Consider the following 27,875-nt stretch of genomic DNA (forward strand, 5'->3'; position numbering starts at 1 on the left):
AATCCCGGGGTTCGACTGATCCGGAGGGTTGTTTGCGTCTCCGTGATGGTCAACGGTCCCGGGAACTCCGTGGGCAGGGGCTGGGGACCCTGTTGAGCTGGAGAACACCGAATTAAGGGAAAAAAGGGGATTTGGGGTGATACAGGGGTGAAGGGTAGTTGGAGGAATCTGGGTGGAAAAGAGGGAGTTTGTGGAAAAATTATGGGATGCATCAAGGCATGGTGGGGGTAGGATGAGGGACAACCCATGGTGGTGCTTCTCTGACATGAAATTAGGAGAATAAAGAGCAATTTTGGTCAAAATTATGGGGTGGGTCAATTTATGGATCTCTCTTAGCGAAGCACACAGGCTTCACTGGCAGGAAACTGGGAGCAGAATAGAACAATCTGGGGCAAAATTAAGGTAAGAACATCCTGTGGTGCTGGTGGGATGGGACAACCCATGTGGACTCTTACCTGGTCTGAAATTAGGGAAAAAATATTGGTTTTTTTTTCAAATTAAAATGAAGGTCAGAAGGACATTTAGGGTGACAACATGTAGTGGTGACAACATCTTTGGGTGCCAGCCAGGATGGTGACAACTTACCCAGACCTTCCTGTTCTTCCGCATGGTGATGAGGCCGTGGAGGGTGGAGAGGTGAAGTGCCACCACTGCCAGCTGGTCCCCAACATCCCTGATCTCCCTCAGCAACTGGAACCACACAGGGTCCCAGGGGTCACACGCTGGCCACCACATAGATGCCAGTGGCTAGGGTGGCCCTGATGATGCTGTCAAAGGTGATGAAGCGAGTGGCAGGGACAGGGTGCAGTGCCCCAGGTGTGCGATGCAGGTGTGGGTGCTGTCATGGAGGCTGCAGGTGTGGCTGAAGGGACAAGTGAAGGGGTGGCACTGGAAGCCCCCAGGCCCCCAGCAGGTGGAGGACTGGGAGCAGTCAGAGGTCAGGATGGTCTCAGTGATCTGTTTTCCATGGATAAAATGTGGAAAGTGAGGAAAAGTGGCCTAAAATGACCAAAAAATGGGGATGAGGTCTCATGGGAGGGAGGGAGGGAGGGAGGGAGGGAGGGATGGGGCCCATGGCTCCCATATCCCCTATGTGTCTTCATATCCTCAATGGGTGCCCATGGGGATCACTAACATGTCCCCAGCATGTGGCCATGTCCCCACACACCCCCATGTCCCCCATGGGGGAACTGGGACCTGCCGGGTGACACTGGGAACACTGCTGAAGACAGAGGGAGACACTGGGAAGGACACTAAATTCCCCCACTAAGAAGCATTGGGAGGCACTGTGGGGGGAACAGAGACAAATTTGGAGGGATTGGGAATGCTGTGGGGGAAATTTGGGGAGGACTCGAATACCTTGGTAGGGACTGTGGACAATACAGGGAATACTGGGGGAGACTGGAGGGGAGGACAGACCCTGAGGTCTCTCACCCCTGGGCTAAAGCAGGATCCACTGGGGGATGTGTTTGGGGAAAGTGGGACGCACAGGGAGAAATGGTGATGTGGGGGATGCTGTACTGTACTGGCAGGGACTGGGGACACTATGGGAGGCACACTGAAGGCACAGGAACAGACTGTCCCTGTGTGCCGAAAGATGAGTCAACGAGGCAAACATCCAGTCTGGATGAGCAACAAGGTTTTGAAGGAACTTAGAAATAAAAAAAAGATATATCATCTTTTAAAGGAGGGACTGATTTCCCAGGAAGTATTTAAGGGAGCTGCTGGGGCATGTAGAAAAATAATCAGGGAGGCCAAAGCTCAGTTTGAACTTAACTTGGCAACTTCTGTTAAAAATAATAAAAAAAGTTTTTACAAATATATTAATGGTAAAAGGAAGGGTACAACCAACCTCTGTTCCTTATTGGATGAGGCAGGCAGCCTAGTAACTAAAGATGAGGAAAAGGCAGAAATGCTTAATCCCTTCTTCGCCTCAGTCTTTAGTGGTAAGACAGCTTGTCCTCAAGACAAGTGTCCTCAGGGGTTGGTAGGTGGTACCAGGGAGCAAAATGGTCCTCTTGTTATCCAAGAAGAGGCAGTCAGAGAACTGCTGGGACACTTGGATATATATAAATCAATGGGACCAGGTGGGATCCATCCTAGGGTGATGAGGGAGCTGGCAGATGAGCCTGCAAATCTGCGCTCCATCATTTATCAAGACTTGTGGTTTGCTGATGAGGTTCTAGATGATTGGAAACTGGCCAATGTGACACCTATTTACAAAAAAAGGTAGGAAGGATTGATCCTTGTAATTACAGGCCAGTTAGCCTGACCTCAGTACCAGGTGAGATAATGGAGCAGTTCATACTGAGTACTATCACACAGCACTTACAGGATGGCCAGGTGTCATGTTTTGAGGCTGGTGCAATGCCAGTGCCCCCCTGAAAATACATTCTCCCTGGTGTCTGCTGTGAGATGTGACCAGGAATAGAGCAAAGCGGGCTCCAACTTAGGAATAAAGAAGAGAAAACTTTATTAACCTACAACTATATGTAAAAAGAAACACACAGAAAGAATGAAAACCTTCCAAAAACGTTCCTCCTACCCCCACCAAATTTCCAATACATCCATACCTCAGATCACCAACTCTCAGTCCATCACCACCCTTTAGATAATCAATTCTCAGTTCATCAAGGAGTGAAGAGTCCCTCTTGTGCCATAGGCTTCCCCTGGAAACACAGTGGAGACCTCTTGTGTTTCCTGTCACACGTGGCACCGCTTGGAGATCATTTGCCATCGTGACCTCTTCCATGTGCAGTGCTCTCAGAGCTGCTTCTAGGGTTTTTCCTTTTAAGGGTGCTTTGTCCAGTTCCAAAAAAAGTGCACAGTCTCTCACTTTCGGGACACCTGTCCCCCCCAAATTTCACCCCCTGTGGCCAAGGGGTCTCAAGAACAGAGATCTTCCCCTCCACTGAAGATGGAGGGCACCACTACCCTCCTCACCCGTTGCCTCTGTTCACACACTCCTTCACATAACAACACTGAGCTCTCTTGGCTCCGAGCCATTGCCTCCCCCTAGATGCAGTCTCTGTGTCACAGGAAAAATGGTTCTGTCCATGATTATACAAGAAAAGTCCAGCCAAAGACCACTCCAGCATCTCCTCCCACCTAAGATCCTTCTCCACTTGTCTCATGGCCCATTTCCTCTTATCTCTATCTCTCTTCTCATTCAGCTCCAGGAGGATTGGCATTTGTAAGGCTTCCATCATCCAAGAAAAGGGTTAAAAATCTCAGGCTCTGCTGTCCAGAACTCCCACACTGCCCTGCCAAGTGCCCCCCCCCCCCCCCCCCCCCTTCTCCTTCTCAGCCGGCCTGCTATCAAATTTCAAGGTGGTACAAACACAGAGACCGACTCTCCCCCTCTCTCTCTCTCTCCTGGGGGGGGGGGGGGGGGGGGCGGGGGGTGGCTGCTCGATGACTCTCCAGTGTCCTCCACCCTTCCATCCTCAAGGGCCTCTTCACCTCCCTTCTCTGTCCAAGGCCCTGGCCTACCTCACCCGGCCGCATGGCTTCCCGTCCCCTGCCCAGCCACAGCAGCTGGGCAAGGGAGGTATGAACCTTTCCCTGACCGGAACCAAGAGAAGGTTTTCCTGGGAGTTCTCTGCTTTTAAGCCCCTGTGTTCTCAGAGGCGTATCCATGTCCTCGCTGGCCACACCAGGTGTTAATATTCAAATCTGAGCACCTATTGGTTTGACCACAGCATCCCAAAAAACCCACTTCTTCTCAAACCATAAACCCGCTTCTTCTCAAACCATGACACCAGGGTATCAGACCCAGTCAGCATGGGTTTACAAAGGGTAGGTCATGTCTGATCAACCTGGTGTCCTTCTGTGACCAGGTGACCCGCCTGGTGGATGCAGAAAGGCTGTGGATGTTGTGTATCTGGACTCCAGCAAAGCCTTTGGCACTGTCCCACAGCACACTCCTGGAGAAGCTGGCAGTCCATGGCTTGGACAGGAGCACTCTTTGATGGGCTAGGAACTGGCTGGATGGCTGGCCTAGAGAGGGATGGTGAACGGTGCTGCATCCAGCTGAGAGCCAATCACCAGTGGTGTCCCTCTGGGGTTTGTACTGGGATCAGTTCTATTTAATATTGTTATAGACGACACGGACGAGGGGATTTAATCTTTCATTAGTAAATTTGTACACGACACTAAGCTGGGAGCTTGTGTTGATGTATTGGAAGGAAGGATGGCTCTGCAGAGAGACTAAGATCGGTTGGATGGATGGGCAGAGTCCAACAGCATGAAGTTTAATAAGTCTAAGTGCCAAGTTCTACATTTTGGCCACAAAAATACCCTACAACATTACAAGCTGGGGACGGTGTGGCTGGACAGTGTTCAGGCGGAAAGGGACCTGGGAGTGCTGGTTGACAGCCAGTTGAATATGAGCCAGCAGTGTGCCTTGGTGGCTAGGAAGGCCAATGGCATCCTGGCCTGCATTAGGAATGGTGTGGTCTGAAGGAGCAGGAAGGTCATTCTTCCCCTGTACTTGGCACTGGTGAGACCAGGCATCCTGAGTACTGTGTCCAGTTCTGGGCCCCCAATTTAGGAAGGATGTTGAGATGCTTGAGCGTGTCCAGAGGAGGGCAACAAGGCTGGTGAGGGGCTTGGAACACAAGCCCTATGAGGAATGTTTGAAGGAGCTGGAGAAGAAGAGGCTTAGAGGTGACCTTATTGCTCTCTGCAACTTCCTGAAGGGAGCTTGTAGACAGGTGAGGATCGGTCTCTTCCACTGGGCAGCAACTGACAGAACAAGAGGACACAGTCTCAAGCTACGTCAGGAAAAGTATAGGCTGGATATTAGGAAAAAATTTTTCAGCGAAAGAAGTACTGGAATGCTCTTCCCAGGGAGGTGGTAGAATCACCATCTCTGGATGTGTTTAACAAAAGACTGGACGTGGCACTTGCTGCTATAGTTGAGGTGTTAGGGCATAGGTTGGACTTGATGATCTTAGAGATCTCTTCCAACCTCATTATTCTGTGACTCTGTGACCTGGGATCACCATGAGGAACCTGGAAGGAGCTAGGGCTGGAACTGGGCTGTACTGGGAGGCACTGGGACCACACCCACCTGGAAGTAGCGCCCCTGGTGGAGGCAGCCACAGGTCTGGGAGGATGCAGCGGCCCCGTGGAACAGCAGCCCCTCGGCGCACTGACACCCCTCACAGCAGCGCTCACTGCAGGGGGGTGGGGCCGACACACCTGCACAGGTGTGCTCACAGGTGCAGGCACACAGCTGGTAGTGGCTCTTGGTGGGGCAGGTGAGAGCTGGGAAAGGGAGGGAGGAAACAAAGGGGGTCAATGGGGAGCAGTGGGGCTACTGGGGGGTCATCTGGGGTCAATGGGTGTCTCCTGGGATCAATGCCATCCCATCTTTGGGGTGGGTGGTCCCAAGGGAAATCCATGAAAATACGAGATAAAAGAAAAAATGCAGAAAAAAGGGCAAAAGTGCAGAAGAATAGGGAAAACAGTGAACAAATTGCAAGGCAAAGGGACATACATGCATACCTTCCCTATAAATAAGGAAAAAAAGGAGAAATGCAGGAAAAAAATACATAAATGTAAAAAAATAGAGGGGAAATGCTGGGGAAAAGTATAAATATAAGAAAACTGAGAGAAAATGCAGAAAAAGAAATACAAATGCATAATACAGAGAAAAATACAGGCAAGAAAAATATGTAACTGCCTAAAAATAGGGGGAAGAAAGGAAATGCAGGGGAAATATGACATAAAAATAGGAGGATGGAAAGGCGAAAAATGCTAGGAAAAGGAGAAAGAAAAATAGGGAAAAATGCAAGAAGGTGTAAATGCATAGGAAATAGGGAAAATGGGGGGGAAATTAATTTTTAAAATGTAAATACATTTAGCCAAGAAAAATAAAGAAAACCCCATGGAAAAAGAGGCAAATGCAGAGGAATATGAGAGAAAGGAAAGCAGATGCAGGAAAAATATAGGTAAGGATATAAAAATAAAAGAAGGAAGAACAAGGAAAAATGAAACAAATCCATAAAAATAGGGGGGAAATGAAGGGAAAAAAGACACAAATTACTAAAAACAGGAAAAAAGGCCAGAAAAAGTACCTTATAGTATTCCCCATCCCAAAGCATCCACATTAATCTTAGGGAACGCATCTGTGTCCATCACAGACAGAACCCTGGTGGCACTGGCAGCCCTCGATGCATGTTTGGGGGCAGGTTGTGGTATTTTGGGCACAGATGTTGGCACAGGTGTTGGTGCTAAGGGAGTAGGTGCTGTTGACTGGGCAGGTGAGGGCTGGAGTTTTCATGGAATCATGTATTGATTTGGGTTGGAAGGGACCTTAAAGCTCATCCCATCACCATCATCCCATGTCCTGCGTGTCACCACTGTCACCCAGACCCAAACAAGGAACATTCCCCACCTGTGCGCCCCCCAAACTCCAGTGTCACCTGGAGATCTTCCCAACTCCAAACAGGTGACATTTGCCCCTGTGCCCTCCCAAATTCACGGCAGAAGGATGATGTCCTCCAAGCCCCCACAGTGACTCTGGCACCTTGGCATGCAGTGACATAGCTCTGGATACTCTGGCACAGGACATGTGTGTCCCCTTCCCTCATACAGTGGTCATGGATGCAGGATTGGGAATATGGGATGGGGTCAATGATGCAATGGCAGGAGCCAAAGGGACCTTCAGGGGCCGTGAGGAGGCCACAGTAGCTGGGTTTTTGCAGGATTGCCACTTCTTCCTCTGTGCATGTGGGACACTCATCCTTGGGACAGGTGTTATCACAAGGTGTATCTGTTGTTTTCCATGTGGATCCAAAGGCTGTTGCATCTGGAGCCAGCTGGCCACTGGAAAGCTGGAAATCATCATTGCATTGGCCATTGTGGTTGCCACAGAAGCCACACAAGCACCCCATGTAGGTCTGGGGGACTGTGACCATCACGTGCTGGACGAGGTCATAGTGGACAATGAGGCTGAAGTCAGTGCGGAGCAGGACACCTGTCCCATGTGGGTAGACCTGGACCTGTCCCTCACTCAGGATGGTGGGGAGATAGTGACAGATGGAATCCACCTGGGATAGAGTAGGAAGAGTCCTCCAGCGAGGAGGTGGGACCAAAAATTTGGGGAAAACACCTTCCAAATAATATTCTGACAGATTTGTGGATCCCACTTGGAAGGAAAAGTTCAGATGAGAAAGGATTAGTCTTGGAGATAGGGTGAGGGCTCCCCTCACCAAGGAAACAGAGTTTCAGGGTTGATAGGAGCTAGAATGAAAAATTTAGGGAAAGCAGGTTCCAACCAAGGTTTTAATGCATTTACAGATCTTGCTTAGAAAGAAAAGTTGGACTGGAATTGGAGATAGGCTGAGGAGTGCCTTCCATCAAAGAAACTCAGTTTGGGGGGATCCCATGAGATTTGGAACATGAAGTGCCTTACCATGATGTCAGCCCATTTTCTGTGTTTCAAGGTCAAGGTGACCCCATAGACTTCCACAGACAATGCTTGGATCCTGGGGACCTTCCCCTTCTGCTGCTCCTCCTTCTAGATTGTGACAATAAATGATGTCACATTGTCACCTGTACTGTCACAGACATCTTTTCACTAAAAATCCCTTCTTTAGGATTTTTCCTTCTGAGAAGCTAAGAGGCCTGAGAGACAGAATGTAAACAATGGTTATCTGCTGCTGTGGAATGCAACAGGTCCACCTGTGATTGGCCCATCTTGGATGGTTATAATGAATGGCCAATCAAGGACCAGGCTATCTCAGACAGAGTCCAAGAGAGCTGCGTTTGTTATCATTTTTTTATTTTCTATTCTTTTCTATTCTATTCCCAGATGTTAGCATCTGGGAAAACCTGTCCTCCTTTTTCTTTTTAGTATAGTCATAATGTAATATATATATATATCATCAAATAATAAATCAAGCCTTCTGAACATGGAGTCAATATTCTCGTCTCTTCCCTCATCCAAGAATGCCTGTGAACACGGTCACACTGTACCGGTCTGGGTGAGGACATATGAGTAAGTACCAGCGATGTTGAAGGCCATCCCATCAAAGGTGACATAGGTGTGGTCCCTTGTGGCCACACAGGTGCTGGACACCTGCGAGGTACACTGGAAGACATCACTGACAACCTTCCCATGGCCAACATGACAGGAAGTATTTTGGCACTCCACAGTGCCACCAGAGAGGCACTGGCACATCTCCTGCTCTGTGGGGTAGAATGTCTCCCCCTCTTTGTAGTAGACTCCATGGTGGCTGCAGCTGCAGTGGGACATGGGCACACAATTGTCGACGCCATCCTGACACATGCAGCCCTCGTGGCACTGCCCTTGGCATGTGGCAGAGTCAGCGCCGCAGGTGTGCTGGCAGGTGTGCGAGCAGAGCTCATTGGAGCTGTTGGAAGGACAGGGAATATCTGCCAGGAGACAATGGGATTCATGAGGAACCAGGAAATTCCAAGCCAAATCCTGGAAGTTTCCTGGAATTCAAGTGCAAACTTCACCTAATACAGAGCTTTTTAGCCCATGGCAAACTTGATTTTCATCCCTGTGCACATGACAAGGGGCATCATCAAATGACAATCCAACGATTATCTGATGATGATCCAATGATCATCCATAAGGAATATGCCATCCCATTACAATAGGAATTCTTCCTCTAAACCACACGATTTCTCACATTTTTATGGCGAAAAATGAAATATTCACTCAAAGAATGGGATTGCTCCACACTGGGTCCTCAACTGACCTCCAGGCTGGATCCCTTTAACCCAATTCCACTATTTTTAGTACATTTTTTGGTGGTTCTCCCTCTAAATTATCCACTTTGTAGCCAACACCAGGAAATTGGAGATTTTGAGGGGGTAAGGTATTCCAGATGAGACAACTTCTTCCTTAGGAAGGGTTTATTTTGGGTGAATTATGGGATCAACCAAGACTTTGGGTGGGATTCCCATGCGCCTCTGGGTTGTTCATACATAGATTTGGAGCAGACTTGAGGATCCTTTGTATACTGCTGAAGGAAAAACCCTCCCATTGTCCCAATTTACAGTAGAAATTATCTGTCCTCCACCTCTCAATGGACACACCAGCAGCCTGGCATGTGGTGGCGTAGAGGGCAATGATTGGACACATCCCTTCTTCCTGATCAGGGAACAGGCAGGAGTCATGGATGCAGCTCTAGAAGTACTGATGGCCATCAACATGACCATGACATCCTCTAAAGAGTCCATCCACTTCCAAAATAATTTCACACCCCATCTCAGAGACTTCCTGCTGCAGCCAGGAAGGTGCAAGGGTGCTGGAACATTCCACTGTTGACCTCTCACCACATCCTGGGACATCTGTGACCTTCCAGCTGCTCCTGAAGGCATCTGGGTCTGACGTCACATGGTTGTTCCTCATCATCATGTCATTGCTTGCAGTGCCATTGTAGTTCCCACAGAGCCCACACAGGGCATTGGTGAAGCCACTAGCACCATGGTGGTGATGTGGCTGTACCAGTCATAGGTGACAACAAGGCCAAAATTGGTTACTTCCACCACGTCCTGCCCGTGACAATAGACAACAATCTTTCTTTCACTGTAGTGCTACGGGAGATTGACCAACTGCTCATCAGTCTGGGGAGAAAACCATAGAAATTGATCAAATTGGCAGACTGAGGGTAAACTATTTTCAACAGCCAGAGCAACCAAAAAGTGTCGATTTAATTAAATTTTGAATTGAATTAAATTTTTGATTGAATTAAATTTTGGATTTAAGAGAATGAGAAGGACCAAGTCCCAAAAGGAGGTTGATCAACCACTCATTGATCTGGAACAAATGATGTTGATTTAATGACATTTCAGATGTTCATGGGATGAGGTGGAGAATGTGATGAAAAGATAAGGGATCATTTCCTAAACTCACCATGATTTTTCCAGCATGTTCCCTGCTGATGCTGATGGTTTTCTTGTAGACTTTGACTGTCACCACGGCAATGGACGACACGAGGTTGTCACTAAGGTGGCCATTCTGCACCAACACCTGGCATCCCACCAAATTTTGGGTGTCCTCAGACAACCCTACCAACACGTAAGACACACATCCCCTGGAAGATGAATGCCTTGCCATCAAAGGTCTCATAATGGGTGGCTCCGACAGCAGTGCAGACCCCAAAAATTTTGGGATAACAATCCTGGATATCCTCCTCCATCTGGCATCCCTCTTCAGTGCCACAACCAGAATCCCAGCACACTGTCTGCCGCTGCTCTGCGTCACACACACAGTGTTGGATGCAAGGGAGGTCACTCCAAAATTCCTTGCCAAGGTCATAGAAGAAACCCTGAAAGACACAACCACATTCAGAAGGGGCGATTCAGGTGTCGGCGTCAAGGACAAGGCCCTCGTGGCACATGGAGGTGTCCACGCAGGTGCTGACAGCGGCACAGCTGGATGACACAGCAGGGATGTTGCAGGTAGGGAGGCAGGCAAGGCCTCAGGTGCTGTAGGGCGGGCAAATGAGAGCTGGACAGGGAGGGAGACAGCGGTCAAGGTGGGGCAGTACATAGTGGGACAGACTACTTTGACTATCTGCACAGATACCCTGCAGATTCCATGGATTTTATGTAGTCTCCATGGACCTTCTAGGCCTTCTACCTGGACTTTCTGGAGTCTCGGCAGACTTCCTGCTCAGACTTTCTAGAGACTCCACCAACTTTGTGGACTTTCTACATGGACTTTCTGGAATCTCCTTGGAGTTCCATGGATTTCCTGCTTGGATCTTCTGCCATGGTCTTTCTCAACCCATGATCCCATGGGTCTTTAGTCCCACATCAATTAGCCTCCACCCACCCCAAGGAGTATTTTCACTCAACCATCCTCTATTCACAACATTCCAACTCTTTCCTCCAATGGGAAACATTGATCCTCTTCTCCTGGCAGTCATCAGCATAGTTCTTGAAGGCATAGCACAGCACATTGCGATGCCCCTCATTGGCACACAGGTCATAGATACAGTTCTTCACATAGATATTGGGACTGATAGTGTCATGACACGACTGGAATGGCCCAGAATGTTGGGACAACTTCCCACACCAGGTCTCTGCCTTGTATGTCACCACCTGGTCCCATCTGCACCGCCCACAGTCACCATCACAGGTGTCCTGGCAGTGGCCACTCTCACTGGTCGCCTTCCAGCTCCACCCAAACTCCACAGTATCTCACATTTGTTTTCCATCAGGAGAGAGAGTGTCATCTTGGGGATCCCCATTGTTTTTCCCACACATTTCGCAGACTTTTCTAGAAAGAGCAGCCGGAAGTTTGATCACTACACGATCATCCCAGCTGTAGAGGACCTTCAGCTTGAAATTTGATTGAATCAACATGGATTTACCCTTCTGGTGGATGCAGACCTTCCTGTGGCAGAGGAAAATGGGGAGGCACAAGCGGTGGTTGCTCACCTGTAGGACAACAACCATCAAAACAACCAAAATCCATCAAAACTGGGCATGGAGTTCAAGAAGACTAGAAGTGTTTTCATACAAGGGTTACCTGCATACCAGCAAATCTGGGAATTATTTAGGAAAAGACCCTCAAGATCATTGCTAAATATGTAATTTCAGCAAAATTTTAAAAAACTGGGAAATTATGATGGTTTTGCTTACCCTCACCATACCATTCTCTGACTGGACAGCAGTGACAGTGACGTTGTTGACTTGGATGGTGATGGAGCCAATGGAGGAAACTTTGGAGTTCTCCTTTTTCCTCCTTTTTGACCTCAACAGAGGAAGTAGGAAGGGTGGGATCAGGATTGCAGATGGTGGTCATGGTGTAGGCCCGCGATCCCATGAAATCAAAGGTTTTTCATCAAAACTGCAGTAGTGTGGCCCACCAGTGAGCCAACAGGTGGAGAAAGTCTCCTGGATGCACTCTGGTTGTCCATCCACCATCTCACACCTCTCGCATACCAAATCCTCACAGGAGACTGCTGTGGGGACTGAAAAAGAGGGGAAAACCCATGAATGGTCAACTGCACAACACTCAACCATTGGGGTGACACAACAATTGACTCACTTTACTCACTGGCAGCACAGAGCCCCAGGAAACCATATCCAGTGTGAGTCTGGAACCCAGACACCAGGAGCCCAATGGGCACCTACGAGTTCTCAGCACTCTGCATCATTGCACTCATGGTGATGCTGGCCCAGGAGAAATCTGTGCCAGGAATGGCCTGCCATGCCACTGTGTTGTCTGGCCAATGGTTGAGGGTGGTGGTGGCAGTGGTAGTGGTGGGTGCAATGAGGATGGCATGGCTATACTGGCTGGGCACACTGCTAAAGCGGAATGCAGTGCAATGGGCGGTGACAGGTGGGACAAGAAGGAGGAAGGGATCTTGCCAAGATGACCCACTGAAGAAGAACACCAACTGCACTGCCACCACTGCACTGATCTACAGGTGGGAGTTATGGTTCACTGTTGACGATTTTTGCAGGTTGAGGAGTTTTTGCAAGACAATGGCCACGTTCAGCCAATGCACAATCGAGCCTGCTTGTAATAATGGACAATGGACACGTTCACAAACAATGGATAATGGACATATTCAGAAATGGGGTCGGTATGTCCTTGAAAAAGATACAAGAAGAAGAGTCATCAGGACTCAGCAAGTTTGTCAGCAAGCTTGAGAAAGGGAGAAAAAAGAGACAGACAACCACAGCAAGACGTGTGAAAAATTAGATGATCCAATCAGACAACCACAGCAAGACGTGTGAAAAATTAGATGATCCAATCAGCATTCCATTTTAGATACGTGAACAGCTAGGATTAACCAATCATGTATTAGCTATACATGATTGTGGGTGGGCCAGACAACCACAGCAAGATGTGTGAAAAATTAGATGATCCAATCAGCATTCCATTTTAGATACGTGAACAGCTAGGATTAACCAATCATGTATTAGCTATAGACACGTGAACAGTAGAAACTTATTATAAATATAGTCCTTTTAGGGATAATAAATTTGGCTTCACTGGATCATATTGGTTATGGCGTGATGTCCCTGAACCTCTGCACCCCACAGTTCACCACGAATGTCTGCACCTCCCTTGTTGCCATGGCCACAGTGGCATTCCTGCTCCCAGTATTGTAGTTGACGGTGTTGTCTTCATCCGTCACCACATAAACAAAATCAGCCTCTGTCTGCAGTGGGTTGGGTGGCACCACGTAGCTCCTCCCCCACACTGTCATTGGGAGGAACTGCTCCACCACAAAGTCAAATCCAGCAGATACCTTGACACAGGTGTGGCCACTGAGGACGACCACAGGGGTGTCGGCCACCACAACTGTGCCAGTGAAGTCCTGGCTGCTCTGGAGCTGCAGGCTGTGGTAGGGCTGCAGGAATAGGCGGAGCACGGCAACGGGGATGTATGTGGCCCCAGCAAAGTGGAAAGTGGTGCTGGTGCTGATGCTAAGAGTGATGGTGGTGGGGTCAGTGGCCACCATAAACTCAGTCAGGCCGCAAGTTTAGTTCCCAACCGGTGTCACCACATAGTACCTGATGCCCAGGCTCTCCATAGGTAGGAAGGCAATGGCATCCACAGTGTAGCCATTGGTACTGACAGACGTCACAGAGATGTCAGCACTGGCCTCAATCACCAAGGTTTTATGGGAAGTGTGGCTTCCAGTGAGTTCCAGGGTAGCAGGAAAGGGCAAGGGCACAGTGACATCTGGTCTCAGGGTGGTGTTCTGGGTGATGGAGCTGCCACAGAGCATCCCCGACACCTGGGTGTCAGCAGGGCCATAGAAGGCGAGCAGCAGCTGCAGGTACGTGCTGGGGGACTCGTTGTCGTTCTGTGGGATCACAGCATGGAACTCCCAGCCCCGGTAGCTGGCACTGGAGAGTGCTGGGAAAACAGGGGGAAAAGAGGGCCTTGGTTAATTTTTATATTAACCAAGGGGGTTATACAAAGGGGGCTTTTAGATTTTTATATCAATTTTTTTTAGGTCAATTCTATATGTGTTTATACATCAATTTTCCTATTTTACAGGAGGAATTGTACTGAAATTACATTAAAGATATGACTGCACTATCCAATTTATAGAGTCTATTTTTATATATTATCAAAATAGAAATTCTATTTGCAGTTTGTTATTTTAATAAACAATATTTGTCTTCTATTAGCAAATTATTAAAATATATCAATGTGTTAATAATATGAAATAATGTATTATTAACTAATACTAATTATATAAAATACTATTCCTTAATACAACAATATTACTAGATATTTATATTATTATACCCTGTGTTCATTATATATTAATGGTATCATGTAATATAATTTAGTATATTACTACTTACTAGCACATTGATAAAATATTAATAATATAGGGCTAATATATCAGTAAAAATATGCCAATCACATTTTAGCCTGTTATTGTAGTATTATACTTGTTATCCATCATATAACTTAGTTAAATAGTTTTCTATGTTATTATTATAGAGATCTATTAATTATAACACTGTGATATACAATACTTACATTTAAATACATAGAAGTACTTTTTCTATTATTTTGTACTTAATTTTGATAGAAATATCAGCAAAGATTTATTCCAAAACCATAAATATTAAAAATAATTAAAGTAATATAATAATAAATGATGTAGCTATTGAACTTATTTCCGTATTAATCAAAGTAGAAAATAAACTAACGTATTTTTATAAATCTATACATCAGTAGATGATTTATATTTTCTCTACAAAATTATACAGATAACGATTTAAAATAATTTTATTGATTGTTTTCATAGAAACGGTTTGGGAAGAAATGGCAAAAATCAAGCAAAAATAAGCAATAAGGAGCACAATTACAAAGTTAGAGAGTATACTAGAGACTAGAATAGAATTAATATACCATTATATTATACTATATTGGAATATAATCTATCATTATATGTAATTAATATAACAATTATGATAGTGGATAGGACATTCTAACACAAAATATTATATATATATACATAAATTGCATAGTTATAATACATTATAATATATAATAACATAATTCATATAATATTATGCAACTTCATGCCATATTACATTGTAAATTATTCTTTAATTGCATTATGTAATTACATTTATAGTAATTTATATATATTCTATAGTTTATAATTATCTCTTAATAACTAGATATAGTTATATATAATAGGAATATAGTGCTATATTAATAAATGCACTATTATATGAATAGAAAATATATTACATGTTTTTATAGTTCACATCTTTTGTATGTCCATATAACTTTTAATTTATTATTATTATTATTATTATTATTATTATTATTATTATTATTATTATTATTATTATTATATACTGATTTTTCACAGAAATTTTTATTAAAAATGCAAATCAAGAATAATGATAATACCAACATAATTACAGCAGAGTAGATCATATGTTGAATTTTCTATATAATTACAGTGGAGACTATATTATACATTCATATGGAACAACTGTAGTGGATGTATATTATTAATTTAACCACAACATATAAAAATATAAAAATGTATTAATAAGCAATTATTGTCCTATTAATCAATATTATGCTATTAAGTTACACTATTAAATATTATTATTAGGCAATTAAAATTGTACATATTTGGTATAAGATAAAATGTATATAGAAAAATATATAAAATATCCAGAAATATGTAAAAGGAAAACTAAACAAAAAATATTGTAAAAAGATCAAAAATATTTTCAGAGTTTTTTTTAATGCTACAAAAAAACCAAAATGGCTGTTTTTTGCCTCAAAAGAGGTTAAAAAGAATGGGTATCTTCTCCTAATAAAAAGAAAAAAACCAAAAAAAGAAAAAAAGAATTTTTGAGATTGTCAGGGAAAAAAAAAACAGGAAAATGAGATAAAAATTTATTAAAACTCGGTGTATATATAAAAGCCCATCATAAGAGGTTTTTTAATTTAAAAAATAGGGAATTGAGGATGGTAGATTAAAAAAAATTCTGGTGATTTTTTCTGAAAAAAATTGAAATCAAGTGTTTTGGGGGGAAAATAGGGAATAATGAGGTTTGACTATCAATAAAAATAGGATTAAAGGGGCCTTTCTGAAATAATATATGAAAACTATTTGCTTTTTTTAAAAAAGGGGATTTTGAAGAAAAATCAAGAGGGACGTGAGCAATTGGGATTTTAAGAATTACAACAGAGTGAGTTTTTTTTCTTTAAAAATAGCTGAAACTTAAAACAGAATTCAAGAGGGCTTTTTTCCTTAATGAATAAATTTTTAAAAGAAAACTAAATTAAAAAAAAGAAGAAACAAGAAAATATTAAGGGAATATAAAGGGGTTTTTTTAATTTAAAACACTATCTAAAAAATTGGGCTGATAATTTTCTCAATGAAAATTAGAAAAAAGCCAGGAAAACAAGGAATAAAAGGGTTTTTTTATTTTTCCTTAAGAATCAACTGCTTTTATTAAAAAAGAGCAAATAAAAGGACTTTGTTTTTTCATTTATAAAAACCTTTTAAAAATAGATCTTTTTTCCCTGGGAAAAAAATACAATTCCAGCATATAGATCTTGCGGTTTTGTCCTGGTAAAACACTAAAACTGAACATTAGAATTTTAGCTAAAAACAAAAAAAAACCAAAGAAAAACCCCACCAAAAAAACAAACCAAAAAGTAAACAAAAATACTCAGGACAAAGTGCACTTTTTTTTCCCATGAAAATTAATCAGGCATTAATTTTCTTTTCAAAAAGAAGAAGATTATAAAGGCTTTTGGATTAAAAAAATATTTCAAAATGGGATTTTTGGTTAAACATAATAAATCTGTTGCTGAGAGGTTGTTGGAAAAATGCAGAATGGGGGAAGAACAGAATTTTCAGGCAAAAACAAGCCCAGGGGTTCAGGATTTCATCTTCTGTGCTAAAAAGTCTGGAAATGAGTAAAAAATCCAAGAAATTTGGGGATTTTTCATGGAAAACAGGAATTTTATTTACCACAGAAGGGAAGGAGGAGCCATCAGATCCCGTCTTGTGCCACCCCTGTAAAAAAACACCAAAAACCACTAAAACCTGTTCTTTTGTGGGAAAAATCCATGTGAGCCCTGAGGCTCCAGAAGCCTCAAGTCACCCCCCAAATCACCCCAAAATGTCTTTTAATACCCTAAAATACCTTTTTTCACCCCACAGAAACCTCCTGGGACTTACTTTGGCCCCCACTGCCCCCAAGTCCACACCAAACATGCCAAACTCTAAAAAGTTTGTACAAAATTCCCCAAGTTTGGATCAAAATTGTTTTTCTTCCCAAATTCTCCCACTTTGGGTCAAAGTATTTTTTCTCCCAATCCCCCCCTTTCGGTCAAAATGGAATTAAACAGGGATTAAATATCCCTCCCCCCATTCTGCTCCCCACCTTGAGGCCACATCAGATTCTCCATCTATATCAGATTCACTCCAAAACCAGATGAATTTTAACTAAAATCACCTGGATTAATGTCAAAATGCTGACACAGCCCTCCCACCAACCCCTGATGCCCACTCCGTACCCCATTTCCACCAAATCCACACTAAAATTTCATGGAAAGGATGAATTTTTCCCCAATTCTCCCCACCCAGTTTTGGTATATGGATATTTTTTTTTGCCCAACATCCTCCAAATTTGGATCAAAATGGGGCTCAACATCCAGGAAAACTCTTCACTCACCTTGTCCCACACAAACCCTCCCAAATGCTCAATTTGGCCTGAAAAAGGGGAAGAGAAAACCCACCAAATTTTGGACATGAAGAGGGAAAAAAAATCTGAAATTTGGAAGAAAAGTGCACAAAAAGGGCAAACCCCTGAGATTTGGGGGGGAATGGGCAATTTTATTTTTTGTTTAATGTGGAAAAAAGTGTTTGAAACCCAACATTTTAGAAGAAAAATGATGGAACTTTTGGGGAAAAGAGAGAAAATGGTCCTAAAATTGGGGAAGGGAAAGGGTAAAAAAATCTGAAATTTGGGCAGAAAAAATCCTCAATTTCTGCCTGTCACTAAACAATAAGGAAAACCAGGAATAAACAGGGAATGAAGCCTCCCCACTCTTCCCTACTCACTGGCCCCTTGGCTCTTGAATTCCTGGGTTTCTGCAGACACACAGTGTTCCAAAGCCACTCCTTTTATACCCAAATAAAAAATACTCAAGTCACAGCCAAACCATGCAGATTTGGGCAGATTCAGCAGAATTTCAGGATGGGGACAAGGGGCATGACCCACAGTTCCAGAGAATTTGGGAGCTGGCAGCTGGATCCTGTCACAGATGGGAAATGATGGGAGTGGAACCCTCAGGACATTTGATACATGTGAGTGACAGGGATGTCGTGAGAGGTGTGGGACCCACAGCAATTATCCCAAATTCCCTGAACTCCCAGAATCACTGTCCCCATGGTAGCCTCTGCCCCACAACACCAGGGAAAGGACAGACCAAATCCAGACGTTTTTTACCCAAAATTAATGACCCAAGTCCCAGCAAGGAATTCCAGGGTATGGGAAATTCTGGCCCAAATGACTGAAAAAGCTGAAGAAAACCACCTGGAGTCAGGAGAGATGATGGCAAACAGGGAATTAAAGGGCTTTTGCCTTAAAATGAAGACATAAAAATGGGGAAAACCTGAACCCCACAGAGACGCTCAAAACTGTCCAGAGACAGAGACTCCACCCTCAAAGCCACCCAGGGACCCCCAAAACTACATGGGGATCCCCCAAAACTACGCAGGGATCCCCTCAGCCCTCTGAACCTCCCAAACCACAAGGTCCCTGGAGGGCCGTGGGGGTCCCTGGAAGGGTTTTGGGGCTCCTGACAAGTGACATGGAGAAGAGAAATTTTCAGCTGCCCTGAAGGTGCTGGATGGAGCTTAAAGACTAACAGGCAAGGATGTAAAGGTATGTACAGAGCATCACAAGCACTGGAGCCAGTGGACAAATAGGTAATGAGGAATATAGTGGGGCTTTTATCAAGTTACGTAACTGGACATGCCCAAGGAAAACGTTCAAGGAAAGGTCACGTGTAATATGGAAGCATTCTGTGAATATGACCACCAGAGACCTGTTCGTGGTCCCTCCAGGACCATACCCTGTGGCAAAGTTTCACCGCACACATCAGATTAAAGGAGAAATCCTTCATTGTGTTCTGTACAGATAAAGAACGCCTGCTTTCTAATGCTTCAAATTGTGCTAGAAAGTGTATTTGCCAGCCAGTTTTGGTATCATTCCCTTGCACGGGCTTACGGATCTAAGGTGAGCTGAGAGAGTCCTGCCGGGCTTTAGGAGGGTTTGGAGTTCCTAGGGGAGATTTGGGGGGTCCATGGGGAGACTGGGGGTCTCTTGTCAGCGGGATCCCAGCTCTCTGCCACTTTAACCAACCCGAGGGCCTCCCAAACCACACTGGGACCCCCTCGACCCTCCTGCACAGCCAAGTCCTTTCTAGGACACCCAGAACCACACCAGCCTCCCTCCACCCCAAACCTTTCCCTGGGAATCCCAAACAACCTCTCTGAGACCCTCAAAACCACCCCACTGACCCCCAGAACTCCCTGGGCATCTCTCAACATCCCCAGACCCGGAAACCCCTCCAGGAACCCCCATTTATACTCCAAGGCCTCCCTCGGCGCCTCCAGAGCCCCCCAAACCCCTCCGCGCATGCCCAAAGCCTCCCACGGACCCCTCCCCTGCCCCGCCGCGCTCGGCGGCGCCGCCGCTTCCTGCCTTCCCCCTCCCCCGCCTCCCATTGGCCGCAGCGCCCGCCCGTCCCCGCCCTGAACCAATCAGCGCCCGAGCTTGGAGCGCTGGGGGAAACCAAACGAGAGCGCGGGCGATGGAGCGGGTGAGGCCTGAGGGCTCCAGAGGGGACCGAGGGGGGAATTTGGGGGCTCAGGAGGGCTCCGCGTCACTTCCCGCATTCCTCCCGCAGAAGCTCAGCCTGGAGCAGCGAACGGAGCGTCTGGTGCAAAGGAGGTGGGAAAGCAGCCCGGCCTCAAGTGCCCCTCGGGATCCCCAAGTGCCCCCTAGAGGCCCCAGTCTGCTTCCCCGTTCCCTCAGTGTTGTCCCGGAATCCAAGTGCTCCCCAGACCCCCAAATGCCGCCTCAGACCTCTAAGCGCCTGCTAATTCCCTCCCTTGCCCCGGTGATCCCCCAGGAACGCCTCGGGGTCCCCCAGTTACCCCACCCGAGCCCAGGTGATGCCCCAGACCCCCCATTATGCCCATAAGTGCATCCCGCAGCCCCTCAAAGTCCGCCCGAGACCATCAGTCCCGCCGGGTCAGTGCAGGGTGAGCATTTCGGGGGTCCTCGCCCCTCCCCAACCTTCTCCTCCCCTCACCAGCCAGGCCCTGCTAAAGCTCCGCCCCTGCGGGCCGGAAGGGGCGAAGCCTCTGCTTGGCTCCCCTGCCTGCAGCTCCACGCTCGATGACCCCCTCGTCGAATGGCGCTTGAGGCGGTGCCGAGGGGAGGAGCCAGCTCTGGACACGCCCCTGGTGGGCAGGGCCCTGCTGGGCTCTGCTGCCCGGGGGTCCCTGCAGGGAGAGCCACCCGGGAGGTCACGTGACCCACCTGAGGCGCCATGGCCATTTGGGAGACACTTCTGCAAGCACCAGGGGGCGTCTTCACCCCAGGCTCTCTCCCAGGAACCCTTGAGGCAGGATCCATGTTGGAGGCCACCTGACTCCTGCAAGACGGTCTGGCCAACGAGGAGCAGCTCTCTGGATACCCTACAGGGGGCACTATACTCACAGTCACGTGGCTCCCACCATGCCCCGCGGCAAATCAGCAGCAGCTGCTGTGCACCTCTGCACCAGGGGGCACCACCCGGTGGGAAACGAGACTCCCATGAGCCTTTGCTGCAGGAGCCATTTGGGGGGGCACATGACTGCCTCGGCGCTCTGTGGTGTGCCCTATGTTGGAAGTCACGCGGCTCTCAGGATGCCCTGTGGCCTGCAAGGGAGGTGCTTCCTCAGCCCCCACGCCAGGGAGGGCCCGGCTTGAGGTCACTTGACCCCCGTGAGGCCCCACAGCCAATCCGGAGCAGTGCATGTGATGCCCTAAAGGGGGCGCCATGGCAGCAGCCACTGGGTGAGGCACCAGAGGAGCCTTTGAGGGTCATGGGGGTCACTTAAAGGGTGGGAGCTTTTGAGGATCATAAGGCACCTTTGTGGGGCTGGGGGGCATTTGTGGGTCAGAGGGGTCACTGGTGGGCCTGGATGCGCCCTTTGGGGCCAGGGGGTCACTGGTGGGGCTAGAGATTCCCCTGTAGGGTTAAGGTGGTCATTTGTGGGCCAGGGGCAGTCACTCGTGGGGCAGGGGTTGCAATTGTGGGTCAGGGGACACTTGAGGGCCTGAGGGGCACTTGTGGGTTGGGGAGACACTTCTGGCTCAGGAAGTCCCTTGTGGGGCTGGGGGAACACTTGTGGGACTGCCACCCCCTCTGACACGCAGCCCCCCTTAGACCCTCTTGGGGACCCCCTCCTCTGGATGCTGCGATGCCACCGCCGGGCCGTAAGGGGACACCTTCGGTAGGACATCCCTGCCCCCAAATTTCAGGGCTCTGCTCCTGTGCCTCCCTCGGGTCCTCCTAACTCCCCATTTGCTCTCCTTCTCCCCCCAGGGCCATTGAGACCCTCCTGGAATGCCCACCTGAGCACCCCCAACCCATGGTGGGGCCAATAAAACAATGACACCTCAAGATTGTACCAGGGAGCTGGGGAGACTCCCAAAACTCCCTCCCTTACCTCCCCCACCTTTGGGACTGCCCCAAATCCCCTCTCCCCCCAAATGTCCCCAAGAGCATTTGGAGGGTTCTGGGGGCTCCAAAGCGGCTGTTGGTGGGGTGCTGGGTGTCTCTAGGGTGTCCGTGAGGGTCTGTGGGGTGTTTGGAGGGGCTCTGAGGCTGAGGAAGGGATTTGGGGGTTTATCAGGAGCACTGGGAATCAGGAGGGGTTGGGAGGGCACTGGGTGTCTTTAGGGCGTCTAGAAGCGGTCTATGGGATTTTTGGGGGAGACTCTAGGAGTGCTGGGGAAAAATCTGTGAAAGGTATTGGGGGTCCAGGAAGGGGTTTGGGGGGACGCTTGGGCTTTGGGGCATCTTTAACGGTCCGGGGTCTGTGGGATGTTTTGGGGTTCCCGGGACAGTGTTGGGGGGTCTGTGGGGACTAGGAAGTCTATAGGGGCGCCTGGGAGCTTATTGGGCGCATCGGGGCGGGGAACCCCCAAACCCGTGGGAGTGGGGCTCACCTGTCTTCTTCACCTTCACACGGCCGACGTGGCGCCGGGAGGTTCTGGTGTCCCTCCGCCGCTGAGGGGGTCATGGGGGTCACAAGCTCCCTCTGAGCCCCCAAAAATCCCTCGTGCCCCCCACCTCCCATTGGCCGCTGGTTCCGCGCCAGTTTACTCACTTCCTGGACTACAACTCCCGAAAGACCGCGGGGCTCCGTAGGACGCCGATAGAGCTGGGACTGTGGTTCCCGTCATGCCCCGCAGCCCATGAGAGGCCTGTTAGCGCCGGGACTGTCCCCTAAGTACCGTCCCAGCTGCTCTCCAGGTGCTTCCCTGAACCGTAAGTGCGCCCCGGGGCCCCGTAAGTACCCCTAAGTTTCCCTCTCCTGATCCCCAAGTGCCCCTCCGGGTCCCGAAGTCCGCCCGTCCCCTACTTGCCCCCAAAATGCCCCCTGTGTGTTCCCTCGGACCCCCAGGTGCTCTCCAGCTGCCTCTCCAGAGCCTTTAACGATCCCGCAAGCACACCCAGCTGGCCTCCATGCGCCCCTCGAGTGTCTCCTGGGAATTGGCGTGATGACGACAATGTAGAGAAAGACCCTGACCCTGTTGCAGTATCAGCACCAGTTCAGCCTTTAATTAAAATTTGAATCAAAACTGCAATTGCCTATGTGGGGGATGGACAAGCCCCCCAACTTTTTCGTGCCACTCCCGTGGTCCCTCTTGGAGCCAGGGAAATTGCAGGAAAAACATTCCTGCATGTTGCGTGCATCAAAATTTCATGGTAATCGGGAACAGGGTCTGTGTGGTGAGCTTCCCTGACAGGCGCAGATAAATCCTGTCAGATGAAGAATAGGTTGAGAGGACTTTGGGGCCCTGGCGTATACACTTCTGTAGCCCGTCCCAAAACCCCAGAGACCTCCTCCATCCCCTACAGACTCCCCGGTAGATCCCAAATACCCTCAGAATCCCCTCAAAATGCTCCATAGCTCTCCCTCCCCAAACACCCTATGAACCCTCAGAACCCTCCCAAACTTCCGGAGGCTCTCTAAAATAACCCATAGATCTGCCCACTCCCCCACACCCCCTAAAAGGGACTACCCCAGGGCCTCAACTAGTCACAGACTGCCTGAGCCACTTTTTGGGCTGATATGTATGTAGGTATAAATCTAATAGAGATATAAAATATAATATAAAAAGGGGCCTCCAGGAGAGCTGTGGAGGGTCTTTTTCAGGGGACAGGATGGAGGGTGAGGGTTTTCACCTGCCAGAGGGCAGGGTTATATGAGATACTGGGACAAACTTCCTCCCTGTGAGGGTGGTGAGACCCTGGCACAGATTGTCCAGAGAAGCTGCAGCTGCTCCATCCCTGGAAGTGTCCAAGGCCAGGTTGGACAGGGCTTGGAGCAACCTGGGATTGTGGAAGATGCCCTGCCCATGGCAGGGGGTGGATCGAGATGACCTTTGAAGTCCCTTCCAACCCAAACCAGCCTGGGATTCTGAAAGTGGGGGAGGTTTGGGATGGGCGACCTTGGCTGACCCCAGGTGCTCCCCCAGGCTGCTCTGTCACTCAGGCTTCAGGGAGAGACAGCAAGAGAAAACCTGATGAGAAAGCTCCTGGGGGAGTTGGGTTGGGGGGGTGTGAGCCCCTCAGGAAGTGTTTCAGGTCCCTTTCCATGGGCTGAGTCCTTCAGATGGAGGCATTTCGGACATGGAGGCAACACCTACCTCACTCTGTTCTTCTCCAGGGCTACAGGGGAGTGTCTGCTCTGGCACCTGCAGCACCTCCTCACCTGGGGAGCTGCTCAAGGAAGAAGGACAACAGCAGTGAAAGGGACTTGGGATCAAAGGAGGCATCTTATAGAAGTCTCAAAGTGGTCTCACAGGCAGAAAACTCTTCAAGGAAAAATGCCACTCATGTTCCACTGGGCAAGTCCTCAGGCAGAATTGAAGGGCTGATGTTACTTCTGACCCTCTGGAAGGGATCCCCAGGTCATATTTACAAGAAGTGAGCAACGAGTACCATGATCAGAGGGGCTCTGGCTCCAGCCAGCTGTGGGAAAAGGACAGTGGGGTCAGTTAGACTGTGTGGATCCAAGGCCTGGCACAGCAGAGCCACAGGAGCACAAGGCTTTAGCTGACATGGGTGCACAATGCACCCTGATGCCATCATGCAGGGGCAGAATCCACCTCTGTTTTTGGGATGACGGAGGATCCCAACAGGGACTATACTGGAAGCTGAAGTGCTCCTGACTGGGCATGAGTGGCAGAAAAATGCCATTGTCGCTGGTCTAGAGGGTCCATGTATCCTTGGCACAGATCACCTCAGGAGAGGTATTTCAAGGACCCAAAAGGACACCATTGAGCTTTGGGAGAGCTGCTGTGGAGACAGAAGAAATTCAGACAGCTGAATTCCTTGCTTGGTCTTTCAGAGGACCCTTCTGCTGTGGGACTGCTGAGGGATGAAGAACAGCAGGTACTGATGGCCAGCACAACAGTGTCCCATTGGCAACATGGCACCGACTGGGACTTCAGGACCCCATCCATGAGCTGATGATCTGTGAACTGGAGAGCTGGGCGTGCTCAGCAAGACTCGCTCACCCCTCAGTAGCCCCACATGACCCCTGCCTGAGTCCTGTGGAGAGTGGACACTGACAGTGGACTGTCATGGCCTGAATGAAGTTACACCATCACTGAGTGCTGCCATGCTGGACATGTTGGAACTTCAGTATGGGCTGGAGTCCAAGGCAGCAAAAGGGTGCCACCATAGACATTGCCAATGCATTCTTCTCCATTCCTCTGTCAGCGGATTCCCAGAGCTGGGGTCCCTCTTTGTGCCCCCAGCCCTGAAGCTGCCCCAAATAGGGCCTTAGCCCCCCTGTGGCCCCCTGCCCTCACAGGCGGGCTTTGTCACCACCTTGCTTAGTGCCACCATCAGCTCCAGAGGGGCCCTGGTGAGGGGGGAGCAGGGGCTGATGATGCAGCTCTGTGCCCAATCACATGGGGGGTTGTCCCACTTACAAGGGGGGGTCTCAGTCTTATGGGGAGGGGGATGTCCAGTCCAATGATGGGTCCCCCAGTCCCATGGGAGGGGGGATTGTGTATCCCAATCCCATGGGGAAGGTCTCAGTTCCAGGATGGTAAATCAGTTACATGTGAGTGTCTCAAGGCCATTAATGGGGGAGGGGGGAGTCCCAATCCCATACAGCCCAAATCCCTGGGTGGGGACTCATTCCATGAAGGGATATAGTGTCCCCTATCTCATTGGCAGGGTCCCAAAAATTAAGTGGAGGAAAGATGCTCTTGCCCCATCCTGTTTGCCACACTTTTGGGGTCCACCCCTGTATTCAGGGTCTTTCCCCTCTCTATTTTTTCTCTCCCAGAGGAACATGGTGCCACTAGAGTGATATCCCAGCTGGCCAGGAAGAGTCCAGGCACCTCCTGCCACAGGGCATGGACACTGGGGTATGGGGGATAGGGTGGGAACATGGGGGACACAAGGGAGACATGAGGACGTTGTGGGATACTGTCATGGTTTGACACTGGCACAATGCCAGTGCCCCCATGAAGATACCCTCTCCCTGGTTTCTGCTGTGAGATGTGACCAGGAATAAGCAAAGCAGGCTCCCACTTAGAAATAAAGAAAACAAAACTTTATTAACTACAACTATATATAAAAGGAACACACACAGGAAAATGAAAACCTTACAAATACACTTCCTCCTCCCCCCACCAAATTTCCAATACATCTATTCCCCAAATCACCAACTCTTGGTCCAGCACCACCCTTCAGACAATCAATCCTCAGTTCATCAAGAGGAGAGGAGTCCTTCTTGTACCATGGGCTTCCCCTGGAAACACAGTTGAAGCCTCGTGTGTTTCTGCGTCACTCGTGGCACCGCCCGGAGTACATCTGCCGTCGTGACCTCTTCCTTTCATGTCCAGTGCTCTCACCACTGAACACGGACCAGAGCTGCTTCTAGGGTTGTCTTTTTTAAGGATGCTTTGTCCCGATCCAAAAGGGCACAGTCTCTCCTTTGGGACACCTGTCCCCCCCATATTTCACTCCCTGGGGCCGAGGGGTACCAACACTGAACCCTCTTGGTTCTGAGGCATTGCCTCCCCCTAGATGCAGTCTCTGTGTCACAAGGAACATGGTTCTGTCCATGGCTGTACAAAAAGAGTCCAGCAAAAGCCACTCCATCATCTCTTCCCACTAAGATTCTTCTCTATTCTCCCAACATCTCTCACTTGCCCAGACCTCTCTCACACTTGCCCATTTCCTTCTTCATCTTCCACTCTATCTCTCTTCTAGGAAAGATTAATGTTCTGTAAAGTTTTCATTGTCCGAAAAGGGGTTAAAAGCTCCTACAAGCGGCCGGCTGCACCCCCCCTTCATCTCCTCAGCCATGCTGCCGGCACAGGCACACGTTTATCAAGTTTCAAGGTAACAGTCTCAGGCACCGTCTCTCTCTCTCTCTGTCTCCCAGGGGGAGGGGGGGCTGCCCGATGGCTCCCGGTCTCTCTCTCTCGCTCTTCCACCCTTCCACCCCTGGGGTCAGGCCTGCCTCTCCCGGCCACATGGCTTTTCCCCTCCCCCCACCCAGCCAGCAGGCCGGGGGAGAGACCCGAACTCTTTCCTGCCAGAAACCCAAGAGAGCCTCCCAGGGGAGAGCTCTGCTTTTAACCCCGTGTTCTCAGAGGCGGATCCATGTCCTAATGGCCAGATTAGATGCCAATATTAAAATCTGAACATCCATTGGCCTGACCACAGTATCCCAGAAAACACATTTCCTGTCAAACCACCACAGATACGTGGGGGGACAGGTGGGACATGAGGGACCCGGGGATCATCTGTGTACATGAGGGGGGGACATGGGGACACAGGGTAGCAATAAGGGTACTGTGTCCATGGGGAGGGGCAGTGTTAGAAATGGTGCAACTCCTAGAATTTTTAACTAACTTTAGTCAGGGGTTTTGTTCATCTTTGCTTAGAGAAAAAGGAATGGAAGTTTCTGTTTAAGAGACTCTGTTCCCTGGGCAAGGCCTGACGAGCTCGACATCTCAGTGGACCAGGAGTTGCCAGAGCATGCTCAAGAGAGAGAAGTGACCGTCAACACCTGAACTTCTTTCCTGGTGTGTCAGAGACACTTGGTCTGAGAAAAGATCAATAAGAGAATGAAGAATGAGGACCTAATTAGCATTGGAAGCAAAGGGATCAATAACCAATAGGAAACCAGGTACAAAGAACTGTTTAACTTGTGGCCAATGAACATTGAACCAATGCATTTTTCTGGGTTTTGACTGTGTAAGTATGTGAAAAATCTAATAAATAACCATGTGTGATGGAATGGTTTCCTCTGCACAACACAGGCAATGTGTGGATTAAATTATCTCTGTTGCACATTCTGGGCAGAACAACATCCTGGCGAGAATAAAGTAATGCCTTAATTCTCTTAAAGTAGAAACGTTGTTGGAGAGTTTTTATTTTTCTTGCAATTTGCATCAAAAAGGGAAAGCTGCTGTATTGAGTCCTACATTAGAACTTGTGGAAGTCACTGAAGGACAAGGTGGTTCCAGTCAGGTTACAGAGCATAAAGCTTAAAGCCATCCAGCTGGCTTTGGATATAGCTGAATGAGAGAAGCGG

At 48.2% G+C, this 27,875-nt stretch overlaps 2 protein-coding genes across 32 annotated transcripts; one reads left to right on the plus strand and one right to left on the minus strand.

Moving 5' to 3' along the window:
• Positions 1–105: 105 nt before the first annotated feature.
• LOC129133811 (uncharacterized) lies at positions 106–22,386 on the minus strand. 17 transcript variants are annotated; one of them, XR_013185771.1, is made up of 6 exons: positions 20,342–20,480; positions 16,986–17,030; positions 11,635–13,870; positions 9,899–11,430; positions 5,075–9,609; positions 106–690 (listed from the first exon to the last, which is right to left on the minus strand). XR_013185771.1 is itself a non-coding variant. In XM_077192500.1 (4 exons), the coding sequence occupies exons 1-4, from the start codon at positions 11,641–11,643 to the stop codon at positions 9,580–9,582; spliced, it is 690 nt and encodes a 229-aa protein (XP_077048615.1). In that variant the 5' UTR covers positions 11,644–11,767; the 3' UTR covers positions 7,275–9,579. The 17 variants fall into 17 exon arrangements, 1 of the variants encoding a protein (XP_077048615.1); XR_013185770.1 differs by lacking the exon at positions 106–690 and having other exon boundaries at positions 3,378–5,271; positions 6,084–9,609; XR_013185769.1 differs by lacking the exon at positions 106–690 and adding an exon at positions 3,378–4,746.
• On the plus strand, positions 19,795–27,695 carry LOC129131958 (uncharacterized). Of its 15 annotated transcripts, XR_013185759.1 has the most exons (6): positions 19,812–19,846; positions 19,934–19,977; positions 20,646–21,090; positions 21,464–21,530; positions 21,623–22,570; positions 23,976–24,086. XR_013185759.1 is itself a non-coding variant. In XM_077192499.1 (5 exons), exons 1-5 carry the CDS (start codon positions 19,838–19,840, stop codon positions 21,690–21,692), a joined length of 936 nt encoding a protein of 311 aa, XP_077048614.1. In that variant the 5' UTR covers positions 19,808–19,837; the 3' UTR covers positions 21,693–21,700. The 15 variants fall into 15 exon arrangements, 3 of the variants coding, with proteins under 3 accessions (XP_077048614.1, XP_077048612.1, XP_077048613.1); XR_013185757.1 differs by having other exon boundaries at positions 19,795–19,846; positions 19,934–21,090; XM_077192499.1 differs by lacking the exon at positions 23,976–24,086 and having other exon boundaries at positions 19,808–19,846; positions 20,345–21,090; positions 21,623–21,700.
• The last annotated feature ends 180 nt before the right edge of the window (positions 27,696–27,875 follow it).

Source organism: Agelaius phoeniceus, chromosome 33 (genome assembly GCF_051311805.1).
Source record: "Agelaius phoeniceus isolate bAgePho1 chromosome 33, bAgePho1.hap1, whole genome shotgun sequence".
Taxonomy (NCBI): domain Eukaryota; kingdom Metazoa; phylum Chordata; class Aves; order Passeriformes; family Icteridae; genus Agelaius; species Agelaius phoeniceus.